Raw genomic sequence first — 26767 nt, 5'->3', positions numbered from 1 at the left:
TTGATTACTTTGAGTGCAAATACTTACAAAAGGTTTTCTAAGTAAATCTTATGAGTTGTTTTTTTCAGTGCACACTCATTTCACTGTGGGGCTTTTCAACGTATGTTCGGGTTGAAATGGGATGTGAGTGAGCCTCAGACTGCTACCACTAAAAAGAAGCTGTTTTTTTTCCATGTCAGCATAACAATACAGAAGGTAAATGGTTTACATTCATAAAAAATAAAAGAAAAAGTAAGCCTGCTCGGAGATTCAGCACGGTCCCCGGTCTGTTCGTCCTGACTGTGAGCACTCAGACTTCCTGCTCGCTTTCCAGTGAGGAGGATGAGTACTGTCCACCAATAAGAAGGTTGGTGATATCAGCTGGTGTCATTGTGCAAGATACTGAACCCAGTGTGTGTGTGTGTTATAAGGATATGTGCTCAGTATAATGAGTGACTAACTTGTATTGTTAACCTCTTTGAGCTGTCAATAAGAGCAGTAAAGTACTTCCTCCACTGCGGTCTCTTCATCTCTCCCATCCACTTTATTCTTTTCAGACAAATCCCAACCTCTTCATTTGTCAGTGTGTGTGTGTGTGTGTGTGTGTGTGTGTGTGTGTGTAGGGGAGTAGTTGTATGGTATGTCATTGCAGAGATCAGCAGGGAGGGTTTGTGGGTTCAATTGATAGGACAGCCCACTGTTGCTACAGCAACAAGTGGCCTATCCCTCACTTTTTCTTCAGTCTCCTTGGAAACCAGGAAGTAGATTAGTTAGGAGAGAGAAAGAGGATTAGTGAGGTGAAATGGCAAGGCCTCCAACTCTCCATTCTTGTCTCTTCTCATCCTTTTTTCTTTTTTTTTCTTTAAAGCTCTCCATTCCCTTTTGGCTCTGTGTCCCTCCATCTGCTTTCCTGTTTTCAGCCTCTTCTGTTTATCACTGCCTGTCATTTCCACTTTTCTATCTAGGCCTCAGTTGGTGGAGTTTTGACTCACCAACAAATTCACTCTTGAATCTTTTTTATCTTAGTTGTGGCAGCAGCTCAGCTTTTTGAGAAATGCTTATGAACTTCCTTGCGAGACGTTTTACTTGGTCATCCCATTCCTTGCTTTTGGATTCTTCTCTTTTTAAATTCTTTCCTTCCAGCTCCCTTTTTAGTTTTGGACTTATACTCTCCCTTTAATTCAGTAAAAAAAAAAGTGCTTCTTGTATAACTTGCACTATCAGGAGTTCGTTTTAGGAGTCACTTCTAGATAATGTCGAGTGTTTCTGGTACTTATTGTTAAACAAAGAAAAATGCTGGGCTTGGCCTGAAGCCCCTCCCCTCTCCCATAAAGGCCACTCATTCAAGAAAAAAAAAATTGGTTGAATTATAGCATGCTTTCATTTAACACCAGCTTATATCAATAAGTCAGTTCAACACCAATTTGGTGCCATAGTGGCTGTTTCCACATGCACTTCGCAGCTGTGAGGAGGGACAGCTGCAGCCTACAACATGCAGGAGGTAACTCTTAAAGGTGGGGTATGAGATGTTTTCTGGAGCATTTTTTATCATATTGTCTGAAAACCTCCTCACGACCCCATTGCACCCACTAAAATAGAATGTTTGAAAAAATATATATATATATTAATCCATTGTAGAGGGTGTAGCAAGAGGAAATGTCTGACCAATAGAAGTAATGATGAGAGTTACTTCTATTGGATTCTGACACGCCAATCAACCGTCAGCCCCCCCTCCCCCTCCCCCCTGCACATTCACAGGCTCGTGACTCATTCATGTGTTTTGAAGGCGTGGTTTCGAGGGGTGGGGCTGAAGGGAGAGGCAAGGTTGTGTATTTTCAAAAATAAAGCTTGCAGGAACCGTTTTTCCAAGATCTCATACCCCACCTTTAATGCAAAAAGCAGCACACTGACAATGGTAGAAAAGGCTCCTTGGTGTGTGTTTTTGTGTTGACATCAATATTTCCTTCATTTGATTATCTACATTTCTCTCAGTCGCCTTCAGCTGGTGCAGAACGCTGCTGCCCGTCTTTTAACCAACACCAACAGACGTGTGCACATCACTCCTGTTCTTAACTCCCTCCATTGGCTTCCTGTCCTTTATAGAATAGGAGGGTTTCAGTTACGTCATCACGGGAGCGCGCGAATTTCAGTTGGTGGGCAGGAAGCTTGACTACAGCATAGCAACAACATGGAGAATAATGGAGATGAGTGAATATTGTAGTGGTTTCGAGCCGGCACATAGGGAAAGGTATTTTGCGTTAGTTGAGAAATACATTGGGCGTGACACATACTTAATGAAAATGTCCGAATTTTCGCAAAACCGGAACGATTTGCCGAAAATAGAGGCTGTGGACATGACGAGCTACCTGGTTCTCCAGACGTCTTACTACACCAAGCAACAGATGAAGGCCCACACAAGTTTGGAAGCATACAACTATTACCACAGCGGATGGATCAGCAAACTCGGAGTAAAACGTCTACAGAATGATTGTGTTTTGGTGTTCGCCAGGGTAAGTTTGTTTTTGTGTTGTTCATGGTGCATTATGCCAATGGAAAATGCAGTGTGTAGTGCAGGGCCGGGCAGTAAAGCAGAACGTAACATGTTGAATGCCGAGCTGTGAATGTTGGCATTCATGTTTTGATAAAATGCCGATATCCAAATATCCAAATGCTGACATTGTGTCTTTGTTAGCCTAATGCACAAGGCAGAGCGCGAGCGATTCTGTTGTCATGTACTTGGGAGCTAATGTGCCCTGTTAGCACTTAAGCACTTCGTGGATACTACTGAAACGTGAAGATTGTGACGACGTGACAAATTTGTTTTGTTTAGATCAACCACTCTCAGAGATCACATGAAACACCGATGGCGGTGTCTTAGCTCTGTGTTTTGGTAACCCAGCTTGACCGTCGGAGCCCAGTCCACTGACAGCAGCTAACAACGCGCTGGGGCAGCCTTCAAAACAAAGCCCAAACGTAGCCCGTATTACATTACTGTTGATTGGCATTTAACAACATAATACTTTACTGCACTACTACTAAACAGTTAGATTTGCTCATACCTTTGACGAAGTGGTCACCGCAGACACGAGCATTTGCAGATTCAGCCCCTCCAGTCTGTAAACGTAGGTTAGCTATCCACTTTTTGCGGTGTTGTTCTGTGAGTTTTTTTCCATTTCTCACCTCTATGGGCGATTACCTTAGGTACTCGATAGTAACCCTTTCCCTTCTCTCGGTTAGACCGATTGCTACATCCAAAAACGGCACAAAACTGAGGCATTTTGGGCAAAAAGTGGCAGACAAAACACAGTGTTTTCAATGGGCTCCAGCTCAGGTTGCCCACCACCTGGGTAGAAAAATACGGAAGTGACGTCAAGTGAAACCCTTAAACTTTTAGTGTTTGTTTTTAAAGCTCTTAACGGCCTCGCCCCATCACATTTATCTGAGCTTTTAACAGTCCGCAATCCTGGTAGAGCTCTGAGGTCAACAGATCAGTTTCTGCTGGAAGTGCCCAGGTCAGAATACAAACCCTGGGGTGAGCGAGCCTTTTCTGTTGCTGCCCCCAGGCTCTGGAATAAGCTCCCCGTCCAGCTGCGTCTTATTTCTGACCTGGGCCTCTTCAAATCTAGGCAAAAAACCTACTTATTTAGGATTGCTTTTAATACCCAGTAGTATGATGACACTTTTATCTTATTTAATCTTATTCGATTTTGTTGTATTTTATTGCTTTCACTGTTCTTTTATTGTTTTTATTTGTTTTTACTTATTCTTCTCTTTATTTATTACCTGCTGTAAAACACTTTGGTACATCGTAAGGATTGTCGGTAAAGGGCTGTATAAATAAAGTACATTTACATTAACATTATGGATGAGTGAAAGGAGAGAAATATGGAGTTCAGCACACCTCCAGAACGCTCTGGAGGATGAACTGTGACATTGACAGATCTTCTCACTAAAGAATTTTTCAGAAATACAACTCTACGTCTTCTGAGCAAGAACGTCATGTTGTGCTTGCTGTCTCACACACCATACTGCAGGACCATATGTGGACATTTCCAGACTGCGGTGCATGTGTGACCGCGGCTTCAGTTTGGTCATGCATCTTCTGCTTCATTCTGCCTTGGATTGCAGAGCTTAGCCCAGATATTACAGGGCGAGGCAGAATACACCCCGAACAGGCCGTCAGTCTCTTACTGATGGGAAGACGGTCTTACTAACGGAGAGACAAATGAGACAAAACAAACATGCATGATCATTTCAGAATGACCAATTCTCCCTACATGCATTTTGCATAGCGGAAGGGAACCAGAACACCAAGGAAAAACTCAGACAAGCGAAGAGAACATTCCACACAGTGACACTTTGTAGCATGAATTGTAATTTGCCACTACATTTCTACTCCCCCACTAACTGTATGCCAAACTACAGTGGCCAAAGTAACATGAAAGGTATGCCCTAGACCTAGAGCCATTTTTTTGGTGTGTCCCGTTCAGGCTGCTGTAATAACATAGCAGTGCCACTTTCCTGGGTGGGTTTCTGTACCCACCCCTCTGGATATAATTTCCTGGAAATCAAAAATCAACATCATTGCGCTTCTGCCAGGAGATCGCCCAAAAATGTGACATACTGGAACTCGGTCTTTTCTTATCTGGACACTACTGCTCGTTATTAGGTGGCTTTTTGTTGTCAGAGTGAGACGTAACAGATTGGTAAATGGAGACATTCGTTCTCTCTCTGGGAGTTGATGGCAACAGTGTAGTTCCAGCTTCTCACATATATAGGTTTATGGTCTTAAATCAAGTCTGCCCAACTATAAGTCTTATGTCATATTATTATCTGAATGTCAGTGTAAGCCATTATAGGACATCTGCGCACCCTTTAAGAAAATATTACATTTTCATTATTTTGAATGAAAAACATAACCCACTCATGAGTATCATCATCATCATCATCACGATCCCCTCAGGAACAGGTGCTGCAAATGATCATCTGCCATAAACACTATGATACTTGCATTTCATTTCATTTTGCGTCCGTCCCTATCAGATTAATTTCAAACAGAATAAAAGACATTAAAACAAAAAACCGCGCCGACACTAACCACAGGAATTCCTCCAGTGTGACCTGTGAACCCTCAAGCATCCTGAGGAATGTTGGAGTGTATCAGTGAATGAAGCTTTGCTGCATTAACACACTGTCTCAAGACTTCTTTAACCTACCAGAGGTCATTGACCCCTGCCTTTTTGTGTGTGTATTTACTTCTAGTTTTAATGTTGCGGGGATGTAAAACTGGTTTGAGTTGTGTCGCAGTTATGATTAGTGGTAATGGTGAGCTTAAGTCAATTAAATGCCTCAAAAGTAAGAAAAATAAATAAACGTGTGTGTGTGTGTGTGTGTGTGTGTGTGTGTGTGTGTGTAAGGGTCAGACCACTCCATGTGACAGTTTCGACAGCACACAAACATGGCAACAACTACGCCCGCCTAACTGAGGTGTCTTTTTTCTTCTTCACCTGCTTCAATGTAGAATATTAAAAAAAGAATGTGCTTTTATACTTAAGCATGTTTCTGAAATAGCAAGGCCTGATCATTTTACTTTGACTCGTCTGAGCAGCTGCTACCCGTCCATTTCCAGGTACACTCTGAGCCTGTCGGGACCAGTGAAGTCACAGCTTTGCTATCTTGTTTGTGTGTGTGCGTGTGTGTGATGGAGGGGGGCAGGAAAAAGCTATTTCATCTTCTGAAGAAGTCAAAGAAGTTCCTGTGGCTTAATTAGATGGCAGGATTCCAGGGAGCGTGAGAAAAATAAACACCACACACGCAGCTGCTCAGGTGTTTCTCAGAGGTGGATCCCATGATCCGGTTTGGATGCTCTGTGTGTGCAGTGGTCTCTTTTTAAAAAGGGATTTTATTTTTCAAGAATCCAACCTAAAAAAATATACATTTTGCATTGTGAATACCTATGATAGATGTTAATTAAATCAGGTATCAATTCAGCACACAGACATGCACAAAATCTCATGATCCATTGAGCCGCTGTTGAGATATTTCAACCTGAGCCAAAGTGACAGAGCCACCGAGGGACACTGGCTGGTTGTAATCTGTGACTGCTGCGGTTCATCCTGCTCATATGATGTTCAGTCCTTTCCCAGATTACCTTATAAATACGCATTATCTTCAAGCATTCTGCTGGGTGTAACATTTCAGTACATATTCAGAACAAAAGTGAGAAATACGCAGTTGCTTATGTTGAATATTCACATTTCCAAGAGAGGAAAATGATCATGAGATCAGGTGCCCAATAGTGCCAAACGTACTTTAAAAATCTCCCACACACAAGACAACTGAGAGTCTTCCTCATATGCATATGTTGTGAAAGAGAGAGATGAAATGAGAACGTAAGAAGGAACACAACTTATTCAGCAACATCTCCCAGAGGAATCAAACTCAAGGCTTGAGCAAAAGAAAATGATTCAGGTGTCTGTTTCTCAACTGAAGGATGGAGGCTTTTCTCCTGCATCAGTAACATTTTAGGGTTCAAGAGAGCTGTTGTTGGGATGGAATACTAAGTGGAGACACTGCCACAGTCTCTGTCCGTCTCTGACACATAAACTGAGCCACAGAATGAAGGACAGCAGCAGGAGGACGACAAAGGTCTGCCTGAGACGGTCCGGCAGCTCCGAGGGAGAGAGGAAAGATTCTGTTGGGACATGACGAGAGATGAAAGGGGATTAGAAGCACAGAAAAACAATGGCAGGGTCAGCTGTGGCAGACATACTCAAACACATTTATTCACTGAAGTAGTTTCCTCATTAAATTGCTGCTGTGTTTCACCGATGCTCCCAGTGTCAGGGTGTAGGTAGCGCTCCACCTCAAGGCTTGGACATATGGAGGGAAGTTCCCAGGCCAAGGCACAGCTTCATTTGTCAAAATATCATAAAGTCAAGTTCAGTGAAGCAGCTGCTTTTAGGCGCTGCCAGCCACAACCATCACCAGCAAATGTTTGCTCAGTCGCCATGAAGGTGACCCACATGCACGCACACACACACACACACACAGACACACACACACATACATGCACACACACACATACATGCACACACACACACATACACACACACACACATACATGGACACATACATGCACACACACACACACACACACACATACACACACACACACACACACACACACACACATACATGCACACACACACACACACACATACACATACATGGACACATACATGCACACACACACGCACACACACACACACACACACACACGCACGCACGCACACACGCATACACATACACATACATACGCACGCACGCACGCACACACACACACACACACACGCACGCACGACCGCACATACACACACGCACACACACACACACACACACACACACACAACTGTCACAATGATCTGAATCAACCACAATCAAACTAAACACGTGTTTGTTAGTGATGACCCTGTAGCAGATGGCAAAAAGAAAAGAAAAATAATATATGGCATACACAATAATAATAATAATAATTTGCACTAAAACGACGAGGCACAAGGTTAAACAACGAGTTAGAGAAAGAACGGACTGAAGGGGAATAAAGAAGGAGGAGAGACCGTCCATGGGAAAGAAAAATTGAAGGGAAACACGAGGGGACTATGTAAAAAACTACAAACTTTAGCTACATCCATTCAGTTAATGTCATTATATAGCTGAGCCAATTAATGCTCAAACACTGAGGAACTTCCGCCCTTCATCAACTGGGGCCAGGCTAAAGAGAAGCGGGGGAGGGGGGGAGGACTACAGATTCAGTTGGACTAGGTGCCTGGCGGAGCGTCACAGGGAGAAGGGAGAAAGGACGGCACTCTGACGCTCTGCTCCGGAGTTTTTCACTGAACTCCCCTTCCTCCTTCACTCTTCTGTCTTATACCTCACCCTTAATTCTCCTGCGCGTGCTTCTCTCGCACATAACTGAGCGACAGACCTGTTTGTAGCCGGTTTGTTTGATCCCTGAGTCGTTGCTCCTCGGACTAGCGGACGGACAGGTGGAGATGATGGCGAACGGACCGGCGTCGGCCGGTGCTGCTCTCTCCTCCAGGCGGGCGGCGCGGCTGCCGTGGCGGCTGTGGCTGCTGTTTGCGACCTGCTCCAACTTTGTGTGGTCCCAGGAGCTGCCGAGCAACGGGCTAAACGGCTACAGCCTGCACCCGCCGTACTTTAACCTGGCAGAGGGCACCAAGATCACCGCCACGGCGACCTGCGGGGAGGACGAGACCGGCAAGGACGTGCACGACCTGTACTGCAAGCTGGTCGGAGGCCCGGTGTCAGGAGACCCGAGCCACACCATCCAGGTGAGCAGAAGCCTCTGTAAAGCAAGTGGGGTTTATTTTTAAAGAAAGTTCCTCAAACATCAGAGAGTGATCTGTACTCCACACTGGCCTGCAGCAGGAGTTAAAAAGTAACTTTTTACTGCTGCTCTTTGAGATAACTCCTGTATTACAACAGGTGCTTAAACATGGAGGTGCTGCACACACAATTATACCTGCTTATAAGCAGGCCCAAGTCCCATGTGTTCCTCCTTCCCAGCTTGGTAACATTTTTAGGAACTTTAGGAACTTATTGTTCAGTGTTGGTTTCCTTAGCTAGGAAATTGCTTTTGAATTGGCTCTATATGAACGAATTGGATTATTTTATGAATAATTATGATTACAATTAATTGAATTCCAATTGGCTTGAGATGACATTTGTTGTATTTGGCGCTATATAAATAAAAAGGAATTCAATTGAATTGATTACATGTAGTTTACACTGTCAGTGATATTCCGAAGAGTGTACTAAGAGAACATGACTATATTGAAAGTTACATTATAACCTCCACTTTTTATGACAAGCCTCTAAAATTCAATGAAAAACCAACATAATTGCTCTTTTTTCTTGACTGCAAATTGAGTTTTTCTCCTAAAAGATGCCAACCTGCTCCCCTAAGCCCATTCAGGACAGAGAGTTGAACAGAGGGGGTCAGCAGTGTGCATGCATGTCCAGCTGCTGGGCCAACTTGTTATTTCACGCACTGCTTCTTTTCTGGGACCTTGTAGGACTTGGCAATGTTTTACATGGGCCACAGGAATCCTGCCTCTTATTGGCTTTCTGTTTCACGCTTTCCATTTGTTTTACTGAAGAGCTTTTGATGTGATGCTGCGTTTGTGAGGCAGTAAGAAAACACCATTGAGTCCATTGTGAACTATAAGCCTCCTGGTATGAGTTGTTAACACACAAAAGATTGTTTCACGAGTTGACTATTAAAGCAACCCTCGGGGCGATGATATAAAAGCTTATTGCCTTCTCTCCGCGTCTTTTTCACTTTCCCACCTGTTCCCTACATTCCTCGCAGTGACTGACCCGTGTCCTCCAATCAGACCGGCTTTATGTGCTCATTTACCCACAGATTATTAAGGCCCGAGTGCTGCCTTCCCCTTTGGTTTATAGCATCTGGGATTTTCTAAAAAAAAAAAGGAGAACTTTGTCTTTTTTTCGTGTCTGTTTTTTTTCCAATCACGAAAGACATAAAGATGGAGGAGAGGTGTCTTCTTTGTGAAAGGGATATTTTTACAAACAGCTATTATGAGAATGACAATATTTTCCAAACTGAGGGTTCGGTGGAATATTCTTAGTCTTTCTCTAATCTGCCTGCTGATAGCAGTTTGGGAGAGGTGGTGATATTGCTGTATAATTGGATCCCAAAATCTCCTAAATGAACTTGATAAATTGGATAATTGATGGTGCATTATGTGTGAGGGATAAGAGCTTCACCCCACTGAGCTGGGCTGTGGTGGCTTGCTTCACTGCACCCACTGAACATTACTCAGCATCTTGGTTTAACAGCAAGATGCAAATGTTTTTATTAATTAAAAAACCGCAGGAGGAGGACTAAGATGGAATGTGTGTGTTCACTGTGTGCGTGCATGTGCGCGTGCACTTGTATAGATGCATGTTAAGGTGCTGTTGCACGTGTGTGTGTGGGCATGCACTTGTATTATCCATGCTGTTATTACATTACATTACATTACGCTTAGCTGCCGCTTTTTATCCAAAGCGACTTACATCTATTTAGATACAGGGTATTGGTTACAGGCCCTGGAGCAATGTGGGGTTAGGTGCCTTGCTCAAGGGCACTTCAGCCATGAATAGAGGTGTAGGGAGAGGTAATGGCGGGACTTGAACTTGCAACCCTCTGATCTTAAGTCCGCCTCCCTAACCACTAGGCCACGGCTGCCCAGGAATCTGTTTACCCAATGATACTGTGGGAACCAGCCGCAGGTGGTCAGTGCTGACATCACCATATGGACTGTAGGGATGGTATTAATTAATAAGATTTAATTAATTAGGTTTCCTCCCAGTGTTGTTTGGAAATGTGGCCATATAGTTTTGGTTGTCCTATCATCAGTTCAGAGCATTTTCCCTCAGTCTGGTCTCACAGGAATAGCTGAAATGAGCATGCAAACATTTTTTTTTACCCCTTGTCCTGTCCAGCATGATGGCAGCAGAATTGTAATCTGAATACCGTTTATGCCAAACATTTGCTATGCCAAGGGAAGCTTTATGAATGTAAAGCTCCCCTTGATGCCCATCAACTGGTTATTTTTTAAATTTTGTTACAATACTTAGAAAATGCGTTTTTTTTTAATTCACTTGCTTGGTTTCATGGGAGGGGAGTGCAGAAATCAAGCTCTGTTGTCATCTTGCAGGTAGTCATGCTGCCAAAACCTACGTTTTTTAAAAAATGTGTTCATGTATGTAGCCAAAACCGAATCAAAGTAAACCAAACTAACAATACACAAAAAAACTGATCACTCAGGAATTAAACCGCCGCCTTGCATTGAACAGGGTTCCCGCGGGGTCTTAAAAAGTCTTAAAAGCATTGAATTTATGAATTTGGAAATAATACCTTAAAAAGACTTGAAAAAGTCTTGAATTTTGATATCTGAGTCTTAAAATTTGTGCAGTAACTTCTCCGTATCGCATTCTCCTCAAACGTTTCATTTGTCAACTAGGCTACTATTATTTTGAAAAGCCTAACTAACGTAGCCTAAATGAAGAGTGGGGGAACCAATCATCGAGAACGCAACGCTGCCGCTACCGCTCTGCCCCGGGTCCGATCACATTGCTACAGCACTGACACAGACCGCAGCAACAAGCCAAGCAGAAGCATGAAAAATCAAGGCAAATCTCAGCAGAAAAGAAGGTTTAACTTACGCCGTTATGTTGTTTTTTAACATTTGTTTGCGTTTCCTTGCTTCCCATTTCTTGCTGGGATTATGGGGAAATGTAAATGTAATGAAGCGTGGCGCGAGAAATAATAATTTAGTCACTGGTTAAAACCAGTGGACAATAATGTATACGAGGCTTTTTGCACAGTGTGCAAAAAGAGGATTCAGCTTGGTACTATGGGCTTGAAGGCTTTAGAGTCTCACGCCAAGTCCTCCAAGCAAATGAATAATATCGAAGCGAAGGATCAAACTCCTTCCATCGCCGTGGTGTTTCAACCGGCCAACGCTAGCCAGTTAGCTATTAATGTATCTGAGCTAGCAGATAACGTTAACCAGGCAACTGCTAGTACAGCTCCTCCAGTTACGACTGTCACCGCAACTAGAGTAGATCTGCGAACAGCTTTTGGGTCCACACCAACCATGAAAGCAGAGGTGTTGTGGACTCCTAACACAATCGCCAAACACCATTCATATAATGGAAACGAGGGTATTTCAGAGTTGTTTAAATGAATGTTCCCCGATTCCGACATCGCTGCCACAATTACTTGTGGTCCCAACAAAACGGCGTACATAGCCAAGTTTGGTTTAGCTGTGTATATTAATCCCCGTCCGTTCTTATGTTCGATGAGAGCCTCAACAAAACGACAAATGTTTTAGTTGATTTTCATTATTTATAGTTCTCTCTACTCCCCATATTCCCAGCATGGAATAAGTAGCTAGCTAACATAACAAATGTTAAAAAACAACTTAACTGTGTCAGTTAAAGGGGAACTCCGGGGCATTTGAAGCGTGTTTCCATTGCTAGAGGTTGTCAAATACTTCTAGTAGGACACAGAGAGGTCCAGATCTGCGCTCCCTGTGTGGAGATCGCTCTGTCCGCACAGCCTGTCATGCGAGGCTAATACGTGGTGGCTAAGGGGCAAGCGCTAACCTTTCCACGTAAAACAACAACTTGCACACTGCAGAAACGTCACACCACTTTATAACCCATCCGACAATAAAGTCACAAGCCTTACCATCAAAACCATATGCATGGTTCTCACATTACTGGCATGGGGACGTTACAAAACAACTTTATAAACAGCATAGAACTCGCCGGCTGGTTGTAGGCTCGCGCATGTGAAAGCCCAAAAGAGTCGATGGACGATAATCCCATATACAAAACTATCATCTTCTCTAGAAAAACTACGTTCAAGTATTTAAAACATTACAACAATATTACTGGGCATGTATTGTTGTAATGTTTTAAATACTTGAACGCAGTTTTTCTAGAGAATATAATATCTGTCCTATTATAGAATCTGTGCAACGAGGGTAGGTTCACTTCCTGTTTTCAAAACAAAAGCAACAATTGTATCGTAATGGCTTTCCCTATGATAAAAGGCAATGGGTATTTTATTTTGTGAAAATAACCGGAAGTGTGTTGCTCACTGCGGCTAGCTTTAGTAGCGCCGAATTCGTGGGAAGAAAATTGTAAACAGCCGGTATTTTGTCAGGTTTTCAACACGTTGGGGATCTAAACGACTACTTTTTCGCCTGAAAATGTTTCAAATGTTGCTAAAATTATATATTTACAGAGTTTATAGCCCGAGCCGAAATCAGCTTCAGGCCGGCTGATTTCGGCTCACGCAGGAGCAAAGTGCACTGTGGGTAAACCCTCTGCATACTGTCTGATCGATGAGTATGCCGTTTGCAAGTATGTAGTATGTAGTAGGCAGTTTCGAACACAGCCTTTATGTATTTGATGGAATGGAATGGGATGAGTGGGAAAAACACACGAGTATGGCCCTTTGCAAACTGTCTGTATGAAAAGGCACATCCAACAGTCTACGATCAGGACAAATGAGATTTCACTTTTCAAAACTTTCAGTAGACTGCAGTTATTCAGATATAGTGGCTATTTTCCAACTAAAAGTAGTTTACATTTGCATTGCATTTGCTCAGCATAATTTTGATACAAGTTTAAAACTTGTGTAAAAACTTGAGAAAGGCCACACTGGCCGAAACGTTGTTTGTGAAATAAAATTCAGCATGATGGACAAGAGTGTGCGGTATCTTCCCCTTTGAGCTCTTTTTACTTTTACCTTTTTTACCGTTCGGTTTTCCCACTGCAGACTGAACGGTGAGGCCATGTCAAAGGAAACGGTTTTGCAAGCATCTGGAAAACTGTTACCTCAGTTATGTCTCAGTTGTGACTTTTCATTTTGAAGATTTAAAGCTTGCTATATCTCTATCACTGTTTTCCCAGGGCCAGTACTGTGACATCTGCAGCCAGGGGGACAGTGATCGTGCGCATCCCATCACCAATGCCATTGATGGGACAGAGCGATGGTGGCAGAGCCCGCCTCTGTCCCGCAGTACAGAGTTCAATGAGGTGAACGTCACCCTTGACCTTGGACAGGTAGGATTATTCAAATACAAACACAATAAGACACAAACTTTCTCTGTGAATGACCACAGTCTGTTTCTCTTCTCTGGTGTTTGGACTTGCTGAAATGTCTGTTTCTTTTATGAGCTTTGATTGAAGTAACTTTTAGCTAGAGTGCAAGTCTAATTTTTAAATGACCCTGATTCCCAACCTGAGTGTCACTTTTCGGACTATTTCTTTCCTTGCTTTTTACTGTTCTGTTCTAAGAAATAAAACGACTTGGATTCTGAAAAAGGTCTCCAGAAAACATGCAAATTTCTGACTGTCCATTGTTGTGAATATGTTCAACTTTCAAATGTACATAATAGGTCTGAATATCACTGTATTTTGGTCACTAAACCATGGTTATGATTAGCTCAGGGGTCGGCAATGCATGCGGCTTACCAGTGAAAGTGGCTTACCAGTATGCCTAATTGGTGGTGTTTTTTTTATTATTTTTTTTTTAAGAGTTCAAAATGTTCAAAATGTGTTCATTACATAAATAAAATTTGTTGTTAATACAAAGCGTAAAGGTAAAAAAACTATATCTTCATCTTAGATGTGAAAAAGTATTTGCAGCTCTCAGTGTTTCCTTTACCGTGGAAACCGGGTCCAAATGGCTCTTTGACTGTTAAAGGTTGCCGACCCCAGAATTGGGCACTCATGGATATGAATACTTTCTCGAGTAGAAATGATCTGGAAAGTTATTGAAATCTCAAGTGTCTCCACCCTCTAACAATGGGAGAATCAGAGCTAGTTTCCAGGTGCTGTGAATGACACTTTTCAGGACCAGGGAACTTTCTACATTTTAAACTTAATAAAGCTTCATGAATCTGAGAGAGTGTGAGAATACATGACCTGAGATTGGTTCAGAGTTCTCTTTTTCAACTGGTATCCCTGTATGAGTGGAATCCAGACTAAGCCGGCAGAAATAAAGTGGTGCTGCCCCTGATCATATGCTGATTTACTTTTACAGCTTCAGGAGCAATGCTACTCAAAATGGAACCTGAAGTGTACTTTGAGTGGCTTCCAGAATTTAGCAGGATGATTCAAGATTTCATTTAACATAGTAATACTATAGTCACGTTTCTAATTTTGTATATTTTCCTCATTAAAGTACAAGAAATCTTTGTCTCCCGGCATGTTAACCTTTGTGTTTTGGAGCATAGTTTTTGGAGAACCTCTTCATGCTCCTGAATGTAGCTCTTTAGTACCAGGCTCTTGTGCTCGAGTGCCTTCCTCATTCATCAGTGGAGAGACACTCACTCAGTGTGTGTGTGTGTGTGTGTGTGTGTGTCTTCTGTAATGAATTCATTTTACCCTGCCCTCCTCCTTCTATTGTCTCTTTCCTCCTCTCTCTGTTCTGTTCCTTTTGATTTTCTCTCTCTCTCTCTCTCTCTCTCTCTCTCTCTCTCTCTCTCTCTCTCTCTCTCTCTCTCTCTCTCTCTCTCTCTCTCTCTCGGCTAAGGCTCACCAGTCTGTAAGTTTCTGCGCTGGTTAGCTGTGGAAAACTAGTAATATCCTGTTTACTGTTTGGTATAAATGAGAGAAATAAAAGAACAAAATGTTTTTAGAGAGCATTATGAATACTTTCAGAGCTCGATGTTGAGTCCAGCTACCTGCTGTGTTATTTCAGACTGGGACCTTGATGGAACACTTCATAACTTAACTGCAACACTTAGAAGCTTATTTATTGGACTCATATTTGTTGTTTTATGACTAAATCTGTTTCGTTTGGTGATACTAGCACAGATTTTGAAAAAGCAAAGCTTTCTGAAATAGATCAGCTTCAGGTGACATATTCAGGGATTCAAAGTGATCAACTAAGCGGATATTACTGTTGATAGTCTGTTCTACCCATGTGCAGATTGGATCAGATTGTAGAGTGAGTGTTGTGGTCTTAGTCAGCTAAGCTGAATCCTGTTCTGGGAGAAGTGGTCCTTATTGTAAACCGAATATCTTTATTTCACACCAGTTATAAGATGTGTAATATCTGAAGACATTAGTTCTGATTGTGGAAGCAGATTTTTCCCAGTTTCCCTAAGTGAATGATTAAGTGATAATAACTTGACGATTGTTAATAGAAATACAAATATGTGCAGTTGAAGATTTATGTTGTGTTCTTTAGATGCAGTTATCCTGCATGTTGATTGTCTGGGGGAATGTCAGACGTTATTTTATTTTCTACCATCGTATGAATGAGTTATAAAAGCATTTTAAGGAGAAAATGTAGGTGAAGCTGCCACAAATGGACAGGGACTTTGCTTATATCTGATAGAAATATTTCAACATCACATAAAAGCGTAGCTTTGCAGCTGAGAGAGCAGCACGCATGGGGGGGGGGGGTGTTTCTCTGGGTCTCCAGTTACTAGGTTGCAGGTTTGTCTTGAAAGAATGTAGGTGGGTAAAGGCCAGAGTTTGTGTGTCAGCGACAAGGTGCAGAGAGGGTCCCACCCACCCACCCAACCAACCCCCAGCCCCTCCTGAATGAAAGAGAGAAGAGAAGAGAAAGATTGGAATTTCAGTTAACCTGTCTGAGCACGCAGAGGGGGAGACTTGTTGAATTACCCCCATGTCTCTCTGATTCCCCCGATTGTGGCTAAAAAAGTCAAATCTGAAGATAACACTTGTATGTATGTATGAATACATAAGCATTGTTATCACAGGTAAAGGAACGGGCCGATGCGAATCAACAAGGAAACCAGTAAATAGAGTTTGAAGGCAAGTTTAAATCAAATTCCTTAGAAAACAGGAGGAGGGGGAGACGGGCATGGAGCGGAAGGAGGGCTGGAACATGGGACAAAGAACCTGAGGTGAAGAAAAAACTGAGATGAAGGAGAAGGAGGAGGAGGTGAGGGCATGAAAAGAGGAGGAGATGACAGGTAGAGATCAGGGGATGCAATATTTTTCAGCACGCTGTCATTAGAGCACACCATAGGTTTCAGGTGTGTGTGTGTGTGTGTGTGTGTGTGTGTCTGTCTAACTGTACATGTTCTTCAGGTGAAGTTTTGGTGCACAATCCTTCCTTTTTGGGTAATATTTTTTTCATAACAAATCATTCAGCCTGTAGCATCAGGGCTTATCAAACACATGACTGCATACTTTTGCGTTTTGCTGAACAATCTGAATTATGGACTGTTGTTGGTTTTGTGACTGCTGCTGTTGGTCCTTTAGCTTTGCTCTGCTTTGAACAAAACAGAACTCAGAGTGCGCAAAGATCTGTTTTATGATGCAGTCAAACGATTTGTTAAAAGAAATAAGATTGTTCAGTGCAGCTTTTGCCTGCTTTTTACCTCTGATTCTTCGTTCTTTAACACTTTGTCCAGCTCATGCTAACAACCAACCAATGGGCATCAGACCGATGTGTTGAGGCATTTCAGATCGGTACGTGCTATTAGGTTTTAGAAGGACTACACGCCAGTTTTTTTGCATCTGGAGAAATTCCCCTTATTCCTTACTCTTTCACAGAAGGACACCCTCTACAAACACTCCCTGAAGCTAAATGCTAAAACTTGGACCCACCGATGTGAAAGAAAACCCAAAATCCTATAAATATAATGAAACACAAAAAAGACGGGCCGGAATTAGACAGCAGTTTCTTTAGAAAATGTCACGTTTCTCATCAGGCTCACTAATAAAAGGAACTCACCCATATCCAGAGACTCGCTCTCAGTGTTGACGTAGAGCCATTGTTCACTGTAAGAAAGGGCCCAACGCCAAGTGGCCCCAGATGGATTTCTTCCTGCCAGGGGTGTCTTTACAGTGCGACAGGGTGGAGATCCAAACGATTTCAGCTTTATGAAAAAGTAAAAAACTGATGAATCAAAAGTAAATCGCAGGTCAAGATCAGCAACCATTTCTGAGGCAACCTGAATTTCCCAAACTTCACTTCCTTAAGGGAATTTACAACTGATGAAAACAAAACTATAATGTGACAAGATGTAATGGAAAGCAACACTTTTTGAGGCATTAAGGGGTTCTGCTGGATAAACAGCAGTTGTTTGTGTTCAGAGAGCTAAATCATACAGAAAGACGTCATTTCTGCCTGCTTTAGATGAGCAGGAGCAGACTGAGCTCATTCCACTGTGTTGCTCGTGTGTGTATCCTGCTGTGCAGCAGACAATTCCTTAAGATTGCAAGACTTTTCCAAATAACACCTGTCAATCATTGGAAGACCTCACAGTTGATTTTTTTTCTCTCACATGACCTCATCAGAATCACCCTCCCAATCTTCTTCTTCTTCTTCCTCAGCTATTTGCCTCAGTGGTGACTGTCTCCAGCCACAAAGGCTCCTCTGTGCTGTGTTTACTGAGTCGTGCTGGTGAGAGGCAGGAAACATCTCTTGTTCACGTGTTCCCGTTCTCTCACAAGTTGTCAGTTTTTCTTGTTTTCAGTGTGCTCACCTGAAACACACGGTTAGCTTTCAGAAGGGTCCTGAACCAAAGTGGTCCCATTGGCTGTGTTAATGTCACGCCCTGAAGCATAAACGCAGATGTCCGTTTTTTTCCTCCACAATTTATCTGCGTTCTCACAAGCGTCTTGGGGGTGGATATCTGTCTATCCATGGGAACAGGGAGAACGTATAAAACTCATAAAACTCGCAGTTTGCCGATGTAGTATGCACGCCCCGGTCCGGGGCAGTAGCAACAAAACATGTGCAAAAAACGCACTTCTACGTTTTGAACTGTTCCTATGGCGACGAGAGGTTGGAAAGTTTTCAAGATCTCCACTCTGGGGGGCGTTTGTGTTTTCTCCGTTTTGAACTCCTAAAAACGCCGTCGCCGTGTGCAAGATAGGCACATCTGTCGAAATGTTCTGCGTTTATCTGTCGTTACCGTTGTCGTGGGCACGTAGCCTCAGAAACTGTTGGTTTCCTTAGCGAGGCTACTTTTTTTTAAGTGGCTCTGTATGAACTGGACCCATTTGAATTCATTTGATTTGATTGGATGCTCACAATACGTTTGGGCCGTGTTCCAACTATAGGGGGATCACACTCCTCAGCCTCCCTGGTAAGGTCTTTTCGGGGGTACTGGAGAGGAGGATCCGCCGGATAGTCGAATCTCAGATTCAGGAGGTGCAGTGTGGTTTTCGTCCTGGCCGTGGAACAGTGGACCAGCTCTATACCCTCCGCAGGATCCTGGAGGGTGCATGGGAGTTCGCCCAACCGGTCTACATGTGTTTTGTGGACTTGGAGAAGGCGTTCGACCGTGTCCCTCGGGGACTCTTGTGGGGGGTGCTCCGGGAGTATGGAGTGCCGGACTCCTTGATATGGGCTGTTCGGTCTCTGTATGACCGGTGTCAGAGTTTGGTCCGCATTGCCGGCAGTAAGTCGGACATGTTTCCTGTGAGGGTTGGACTCCGTCAGGGCTGCCCTTTGTCACCGATTCTGTTCATAATTTTTATGGACAGAATTTCTAGGCGCAGCCAGGGCGTTGAGGGGGTCCGGTTTGGCGACCTCAGAATCGGGTCTCTGCTTTTTGCGGACGATTTGGTTCTGTTGGCGTCGTCAGGCCGTGACCTTCAGCTCTCACTGGAGCGGTTCGCAGCCGAGTGTGAAGCGGCTGGGATGACCATCAGCACCTCCAAATCTGAGACCATGGTCTTCAGCCGGAAAAGGGTGGAATGCTCTCTTCGGGTCGGGAATGAGATCCTTCCCCAAGTGGAGGAGTTCAAGTATCTCGGGGTCTTGTTCACGAGTGAGGGACGAATGGAACAGGAGATTGACAGACGGATTGGTGCGGCGTCTGCAGTGATGCGGGCTCTGCACCGGCCCGTCGTGGTGAAGAAGGAGCTGAGCCAGAAGGCGAAGCTCTCGATTTACCGGTCAATCTATGTTCCTACCCTCACCTATGGTCACGAGCTGTGGGTAGTGACCGAAAGAACGAGATCGCAAATACAAGCGGCCGAAATGAGTTTCCTCCGCAGGGTGTCTGGGCTCTCCCTTAGAGATAGGGTGAGAAGCTCGGTCATCCGGGAGGGGCTCGGAGTAGAACCGCTGCTCCTCCGCATCGAGAGGAGTCAGATGAGGTGGCTCGGGCATCTGGTGAGAATGCCTCCTGGACGCCTCCCCGGTGAGGTGTTCCGGGCCCGTCCCACTGGGAGGAGGCCCCGGGGAAGACCCAGGACACGTTGGAGAGACTATGTCTCTCGGCTGGCCTGGGAACGCCTCGGGGTCCCCCCAGAAGAGCTGGAGGAAGTGGCCGGGGACAGGGACGTCTGGGTCTCTTTGCTCAAGCTGCTGCCCCCGCGACCCGATCCCCGGACCAGCGGAAGATAATGGATGGATGGATGGATGATTGGATGCTGATGGTATTACACTGCTTTGGATTTTAGTTGGCTTGAGTTGGATTGTATCCTTGAAGAGCCTTGCGACGCCTAATGCTAACTAAGGCTAACAGCTTCGGTGGTGAAGATGATGTCAAACTGAATTCTAAGGAGGTATTGCTGTTACTTTCTGAAAGATGAATGTTATTGTTACTTTGTTAACTGAAACAGTTCCGTTCTGTAACTGGATAATAATGATAATAATAATTTATTTATATAGCACCTTTCATACACAAAATGTAGCTCAAAGTGCATTACAAATAAGATCAATATACAAAGTAAATAAAGTAAAACAACCACAAGAATAACAAAATAGAGCACAATAGAACATGTCACTATTTACCAATAAAATAGAGAAACAACAAATACAATATACAAATAGTAATAATAATAGAATCCATAAAACTAGTAGAAGGCGAGGGTGTATAGATGTGTTTTTTTTAGGTGTGTTTTCAACATAACACTGGTCCTCTCCTCACTCTGGTTACTACATTGAACACCATACACCGCGTTTCTGAAAAAGATGGAGGTCTCCAAGTACACGAATGTCCATGTTTTGATGACAGCTGATGAACATGAACACACCTCATGATATGTCAGCGACAGCCATCATGACGGTGTGTCCTGAGCTAACACACAAAGATACAGAAACTAACCCCTCACCGACGTCCTCTGAAAGGACGGGGTTGAGTACCTTAAAGAAACTGTAATCAACCCCATGTGTTATCCTCGCCCGCTGTTTCCTATAAAGGCCAGAAGTCACGTCACCGTTGGTAAAGTGCCGTTGCTTCACTTTTGGCCCTTTGTCTTGCCAGTTTTGTCCAGTTCAAAATGAAAAACAACCCCTCACTGCTGATTTTGTGTTCCTTTTTGTAAAAAAAAAAGCTAAACCTTGACAGGATTTGCTCTGTGGTGGATTTGGGGACCAGGGACTGGCCCTGCCTGGCTTCCAGCTTATAAATACTCCAGCTATCCCCAGTTGTTGGACTGATGGTGGCCTAACTCTAACGAGTGCTTTTTTTCACATTATCAAGCATAAAAAGTTGAAATGCTAATATAAAAATATGAGTTGATCCTTCTGTTTCACATTTAAAGAATACTATATTCCATCAGCTGTCTGAATGAACATGTTACATAGTCATTTAAAGAATACTATAGTCCATCAGCTGTCTGAATGAACATGTTACATAGTCATTTAAAGAATACTATAGTCCATCAGCTGTCTGAATGAACATGTTACATAGTCATTTAAAGAATACTATAGTCCATCAGCTGTCTGAATGAACATGTTACATAGTCATTTAAAGAATACTATAGTCCATCAGCTGTCTGAATGAACATGTTACATAGTCATTTAAAGAATACTATATTCCATCAGCTGTCTGAATGAACATGTTACATAGTCAGTTTTAGAACCAATCATTAAGTTTTCAACAGGTTTTGTGTGCAGTTGTCCTTTTTTCCCTTTCTGTTGTGGTCTTTTCCACAGTGATTCAGTCAACCACAACGTTTAGTCACACATTAGTCAGAAGCGGCTTTGTTCTGTGTCTCGTTGAAGGTCTTTTCTTTCTTTTTTAGCTTTGGCTGCCACTTTAGAAACAACAGATGCACTCATTCTCTCCCTGCTTCATTCCTCCATCTTGGTATTTTTGATTGACTTATTTGTGTCACGGTCTCTCCTTCAACCGTTATCTTCTTGTTGTCCTCTTTATTTCTCTCGTTCAGGGTTAAATGTTGCCCCTGTCCGCTCACACGAAACGCTGACACAAAGTACACATTTTTCTGTCATTCATTATGTGTACTGGGCAGGAAAATGAGCGAAGAGGGGGAGAATAAGTGCTGGAGACACAGAAATCTGAGACTGGGGGTGATTCAACTTTGATTGCAGGGGAAAGAAGGAGGAACAAATTGGTTCATTGATGAAGATAAATACAATTGTGAGCCTTAGAATGAAAATGGCTCATTTTGTATTTTTTATTGGCATGTCACTTGTGTGACTGATGCTACTCTCCTTTCCTCCCTGACTGGCTACCATACGCAGAGAAGAAATTCATTGTCCCAAGTTATGATGAATGATTTATACAAATAAACAAATAATACAAACCCTGATGTAATTCTTCATTGGATCATTTTAACTGACCATAATAACTGCTAAGCGTGATATTTCCACGGTGGTTGCTCCACCATGAAACTCTCACACTATTGCAGCCCTGCTCTGATATAAAACTTGGTGTGTTACATTGTACTGAGTATCTTGCCTCACAAACTAAATCCACAGTATTTCTTACTGTACAATGCAGTTTTTTTCCTTGCTGTTTCTCGGTTATGGGTTTTAAGGGTGGCCATCTTCTGACAGCCATTGCTTGCAGTGAAATCTTCTTTAATCCAAATACTTTATTGCCGAAAATCTGCATTTAATCATTTGATTGCTGTTAGGACTTCTGTATTATGGTGTTAAATCTAATTATACTACACAATTGAATCCCATTTGGCTGCTGACAGTTTCCTTAAACCCAGTGCAGAGCTGTTGGAGCGCTTTTACACCGGAGCTGTTGGGTGTCTTTGAAATGGACCAGAGTTAGTTTCCCCGGAGAGTCCGCTTCTTTGGGCAGATGTGAAAGCTCATCCAAACTCTGAAATGAAACACAAAATTGTGTGATGGATGGAGATAAGGTTACACAGTTTTATAATTTGAAATGATAAAGAAGGGATATATGTCAGGATTAAGGAAATATTGTTGAGATAAACTAGGGGGGAAAAGGCAGTCAAAAAGGGAAAAAAAGAGGAGGATGAAGAGGGGGGGTGAGGCAGGAAAGGGGAGAGTGTAGGAGAGAAGGACTCTAGTTGGGATTGACAGAAAAAAAGAAGAAGGCATTCATATACAAGCTTTGAAATGTCAAATGCAGTGCTCAGTGTGTGTTTCATTATCAGAGCAGAGGAAGCGATTATGTGATGGTGCTTCCTGTCTTTCTTACTCCTGTTCAGTTTGGTTCTTGTGGAGATTTGTCTTAATACTCCCCATAATATCCAGAGAGAAAGCATCAGTTCTATCCTCCTTGACAGAATACATTATATCCCAACATGTGACTTTACAAAGTGATGCCTTACGTGCTGTTGTTGTATGTGTGCGTTCGTCTGAAGTCAGGCATGAAGCCTTCTCACCTCTTGATCGGTCAGTGGTTTGTGGTCATTGCTGCTTTGAACTTCCTGACTTCCCCCAAAGCAGGGACATCCATGGACTCAAGCCCATTCATGATTCTGTCACTTTTCCTCTCACATATCCTTTCTTCCCTCTTCTTCATGTCCTCATTCCATCTCACCACCTCCTCTCTGTGCAGGTTAGTGTCACCTCTGAGGCTGAAAGCTGCCTCAGAGAAAAAAAGACAGATTTAGAGTTGTAAATAAAAAAAGTACTGTAACGAAAGCATGCATTGGGGCAGCTCTACAGCTAACCTGGTAGATCCTGCACCATAGTGGAAGGCACGGGTGCAAATCCAGCTATTAAAAGACTGAAAATGTTCTCTCTTTTGTTTTCTCAAAATGTTTTGTGGAATTTGTGGCTGAAATTTCAGCATTGATTGAGACGACCTGTCAGAGCAATGCACCAGAAAACAAGCAAAATGTTCCCTGTCCATCTGGGTGTCATGATTCCATTACTGCCAATTAGACCTGAGAAGTACTTGTGACTACTGTCATTTTCTCAACTTAAGCATAAGTTCCAGTTGTATCCCAAAAACCAGATGTTTCTGGGGTTTGTGGTCCAGTGTGAAAGAGACTTGGGGTCTTTTTTTTTTCAGTCATGGTTATGTAGACTGTTTGGTCAAACTCCCATGATCCCCTCATGAACTCTGCAAGGTTAAATATCTGGTCCCCTGTTCCATGACCTGGGTGGAAACCACACAGGTTTGACAATCAGTCAGAGCCTCTCCAGCGCCCTGAAGTAAGCATTCCTGGGTAGGCTGGGTAGTGTGATCCCTCTGGAGGTGGAACACCTTTCTGAAAAATGGGAACCACGACCAGCCACTGTCGGCCAAGACAGTCCCACTATGTCCACAGCCTTTAGCATCTCAGGGCGAATCCAGTCCACCCCCGGTACTGGGAAGCTTTTTAACAACCTCAGCGACTTCCGCCAAGGTGATGGAAGAGTCTTCCCCAAGTTCTGTGACTGCCACAAGCAACCTGGTTCCAGGTGTGAGCTTTGCAGACGATCTGACAAGATGTGGCTGAGAAACAGGGCTTTAAATACAGAGCATGATGAGCTGGAATGAGGTGCAGCTGGCAGGTTAACGAGAGTGGAGCAGAGCAGAGCAGAGCAGGGACAGGTGGAGGTAATCAACAGAGGTTGTTACCAGGCAGATAGAGAGAGCCCATGACAAGGCCAACCTGAAGTCCTTGTCCATGACCTCACCGAATTCCGCCCACACCCGAGTTTTAGCTTCAGCAACCACCGACGCTGCAGCCCTTTTAGCCACTCTGTACCTGTCAGCTGCTTCAGGTGACCCTCAGGACAGCCAAGCCCAAAGGCCTCCTTCAGCTCGATGCTTCCCTTCCCACTGGGGTCCACTAGCGGGACCTCTGATTACCGCTGCCACAGGCATCCACAATCTTCAGGCCTCAGCTCTTGGAAGCTGCATCTGCAGTGGAGCTCCTGAACATTCAGATTCCATGTCTCCTGGACGTGCAAGTTAAAGAGCTTAAGGACATGGGCCTCCGCCTGATGTTCCCAGTTCACCCTCTGCACTTGCTTGAGTTTACCAGGTCTGTCCGGCAGTTTCCCCCACCTACTCAAACCCCTTCACCACGTTAAGGTGGCGATTCTATGACGGGGAAAATCTGAAGTGACTGCTATTTCTTTCTATCATTTTTCTCATTTATGTCTCTGTGTTTCCACTTGTGGCTTTCATGAATAGATCTCAGTGCTCCTTTAAAACATTTGTGTACAGCTATTTCTGTTCTGCACACATGGCATCCTGTGCATTGAACCCTGAAAATAAGATAAGAAATTCTTCTGGGAACACAGATTTGAAGCAACCCTCTGCGATGTGGTTCAGACACGTTTGCTGGCTCCAACAGGCAGTGCGGCCGGGACCACTCCATTCAGCTCAGTCCTATTGTCTCGCCTTGTTTGATGAGGCAGTGGTCTTGAGCCCCAATGACTTTGCATTCAGAATACTTCTCAATGGGCCCTTTATCACACCATTGTGTCGGTGAGTATGTTTGACTCATTCAGAAAGACTGGGGAGAACAAACATGGAGGAAACAGTTGGTTGTGAGGGGCTGCTGAAGTGTCTGAGATCCTCCACAGTGATACGGAGGATATTGGATTCAATGGAAATGAAAGAAAATAACTCGAGGAGCATGTAAACAAACTCCATGAACATCTGTGATCCTGTACCAAATGTATTCTTCCTTAATTGGATTCCTTCTTCCTAAAAAAAACACCAAAACAAAGCAAAAAACTCCCATGCTTTTTCTTTGAGGACAGGGCGCAGAACTGATGAACAGATATGGTTGTTCTATGCTTTGTGCTTTGATGATTTGAGCATGCTCAGACAGCGTCAACAGGGGACACTTTGGAGCCTTGTCCAAAAGAGAAACTGCTCTTAATTGTTGTGCTGTGATAATGACGTGAGTTCTTTACACAACCAGCAGCTCATTACAGGTGTGAACATAGCAGGATTTCTGTTCCCTACATTTCAAATGAATAGTTTACCATGTTTGATATTAAGCTGTTGGAAGGTTGACCTGGCTTCCACATATATGATCAGTGCACTTCACCCAACATTATTGTATATTTTTTCAATTCCAGATTGAGGCATCAGCTTTAATCCAACTGGTCAAGTTGTCTGTGAGGAGGAGTGCATGCAGCTTCCTCTTTAGACAAATCCCAGACAGAAAAACATGTTCTGTGCCAATCTACTCCTCCCTGAAGGACACTGCAGTGACTCTGAGCAGTTTTCTTCCTGCTCTCTTAAGGCAGACTAAGAATAGACGTGACTGTCTGCCTGCTATCACACAATGAGCTCATTTACTGTGAAATAAGAGCTGAAGTCAGACAGGACCGTTCTCACCCCAATACGTGTTGACTGTGAAGCTGCCAGTGACTGGTTTTTAGACTTGAAGAGTTATCGGATTTATTCTTAGAAACAGAAGTTGTGAGTCGGGATGGATTGTTCCAGCTGACATTATGGCTCAGTATGCAGTGGGTACAACTTTCAGACTTTCCCAGCAGAATTTCTGTTGCTGCTCTACCTTTCCATCTGCTTTTCCTTGTTTTGGGCATTTTTTAGGTAAAATCTCATCTTTGGTGTTGAATTTGGTTGTGACTCCACCGGGGAGGAACATGTTTTTTAAGACCATCAAAGTCAGACTTACTATTTTTCCAAGTCTTCGGTTTATTAGTGATGTGAGCCTGGGAACATGCTAAACTAAGTTAGTAACACGTAGCCCAGTCCAGAGTGATCTTTGTGTGCATGTTAGCAACCACACAGCAACTATAAAGTACGGAAGAGTATTAGGGCCAGGCAGAAGAAAAAATATTTATATTTTGCCTGTCAAGAATAAAGTCGACATCTCGACTTTATTCTCGACATGTTGACATTAATCTTGACAGGCAAAATATTATTATTTTTTCTTATGCCTGGCCCTAATACTCTTTCATAATAAAGAGATCCAGCCTGGGAAAGATTGTTTTTAATGGCTTGTTTTCACCCTTCAGGTTCTTACATTTCGATGACATGGTCACTAATCTGAAAAAATAAATCTACGCCACAACATGTGCATTTGA

The 26767-nt window shown here is 43.4% G+C and overlaps 1 protein-coding gene across 2 annotated transcripts in view; it reads left to right on the top strand.

The window, feature by feature from the left end:
- Window positions 1–7805: 7805 nt before the first annotated feature.
- lama5 (laminin, alpha 5) overlaps window positions 7806–26767 on the top strand; it is a 124984-nt gene continuing 106022 nt past the window's right edge. For both annotated transcript variants that reach the window (XM_075475381.1, XM_075475380.1), the window contains exons 1-2: window positions 7806–8333; window positions 13498–13650. In XM_075475381.1, the coding sequence (XP_075331496.1) occupies window positions 8034–8333; window positions 13498–13650 (453 nt within the window). In that variant the 5' untranslated portion in view covers window positions 7806–8033. The remainder of the gene's footprint in view (window positions 8334–13497; window positions 13651–26767) is intronic.

The sequence above is a fragment of the Odontesthes bonariensis genome, chromosome 10, assembly GCF_027942865.1.
Source record: "Odontesthes bonariensis isolate fOdoBon6 chromosome 10, fOdoBon6.hap1, whole genome shotgun sequence".
NCBI lineage: Eukaryota > Metazoa > Chordata > Actinopteri > Atheriniformes > Atherinopsidae > Odontesthes > Odontesthes bonariensis.
Note: the sequence above shows the minus strand (reverse complement) of the source record. Positions and strands in the feature narration are given on the sequence as shown.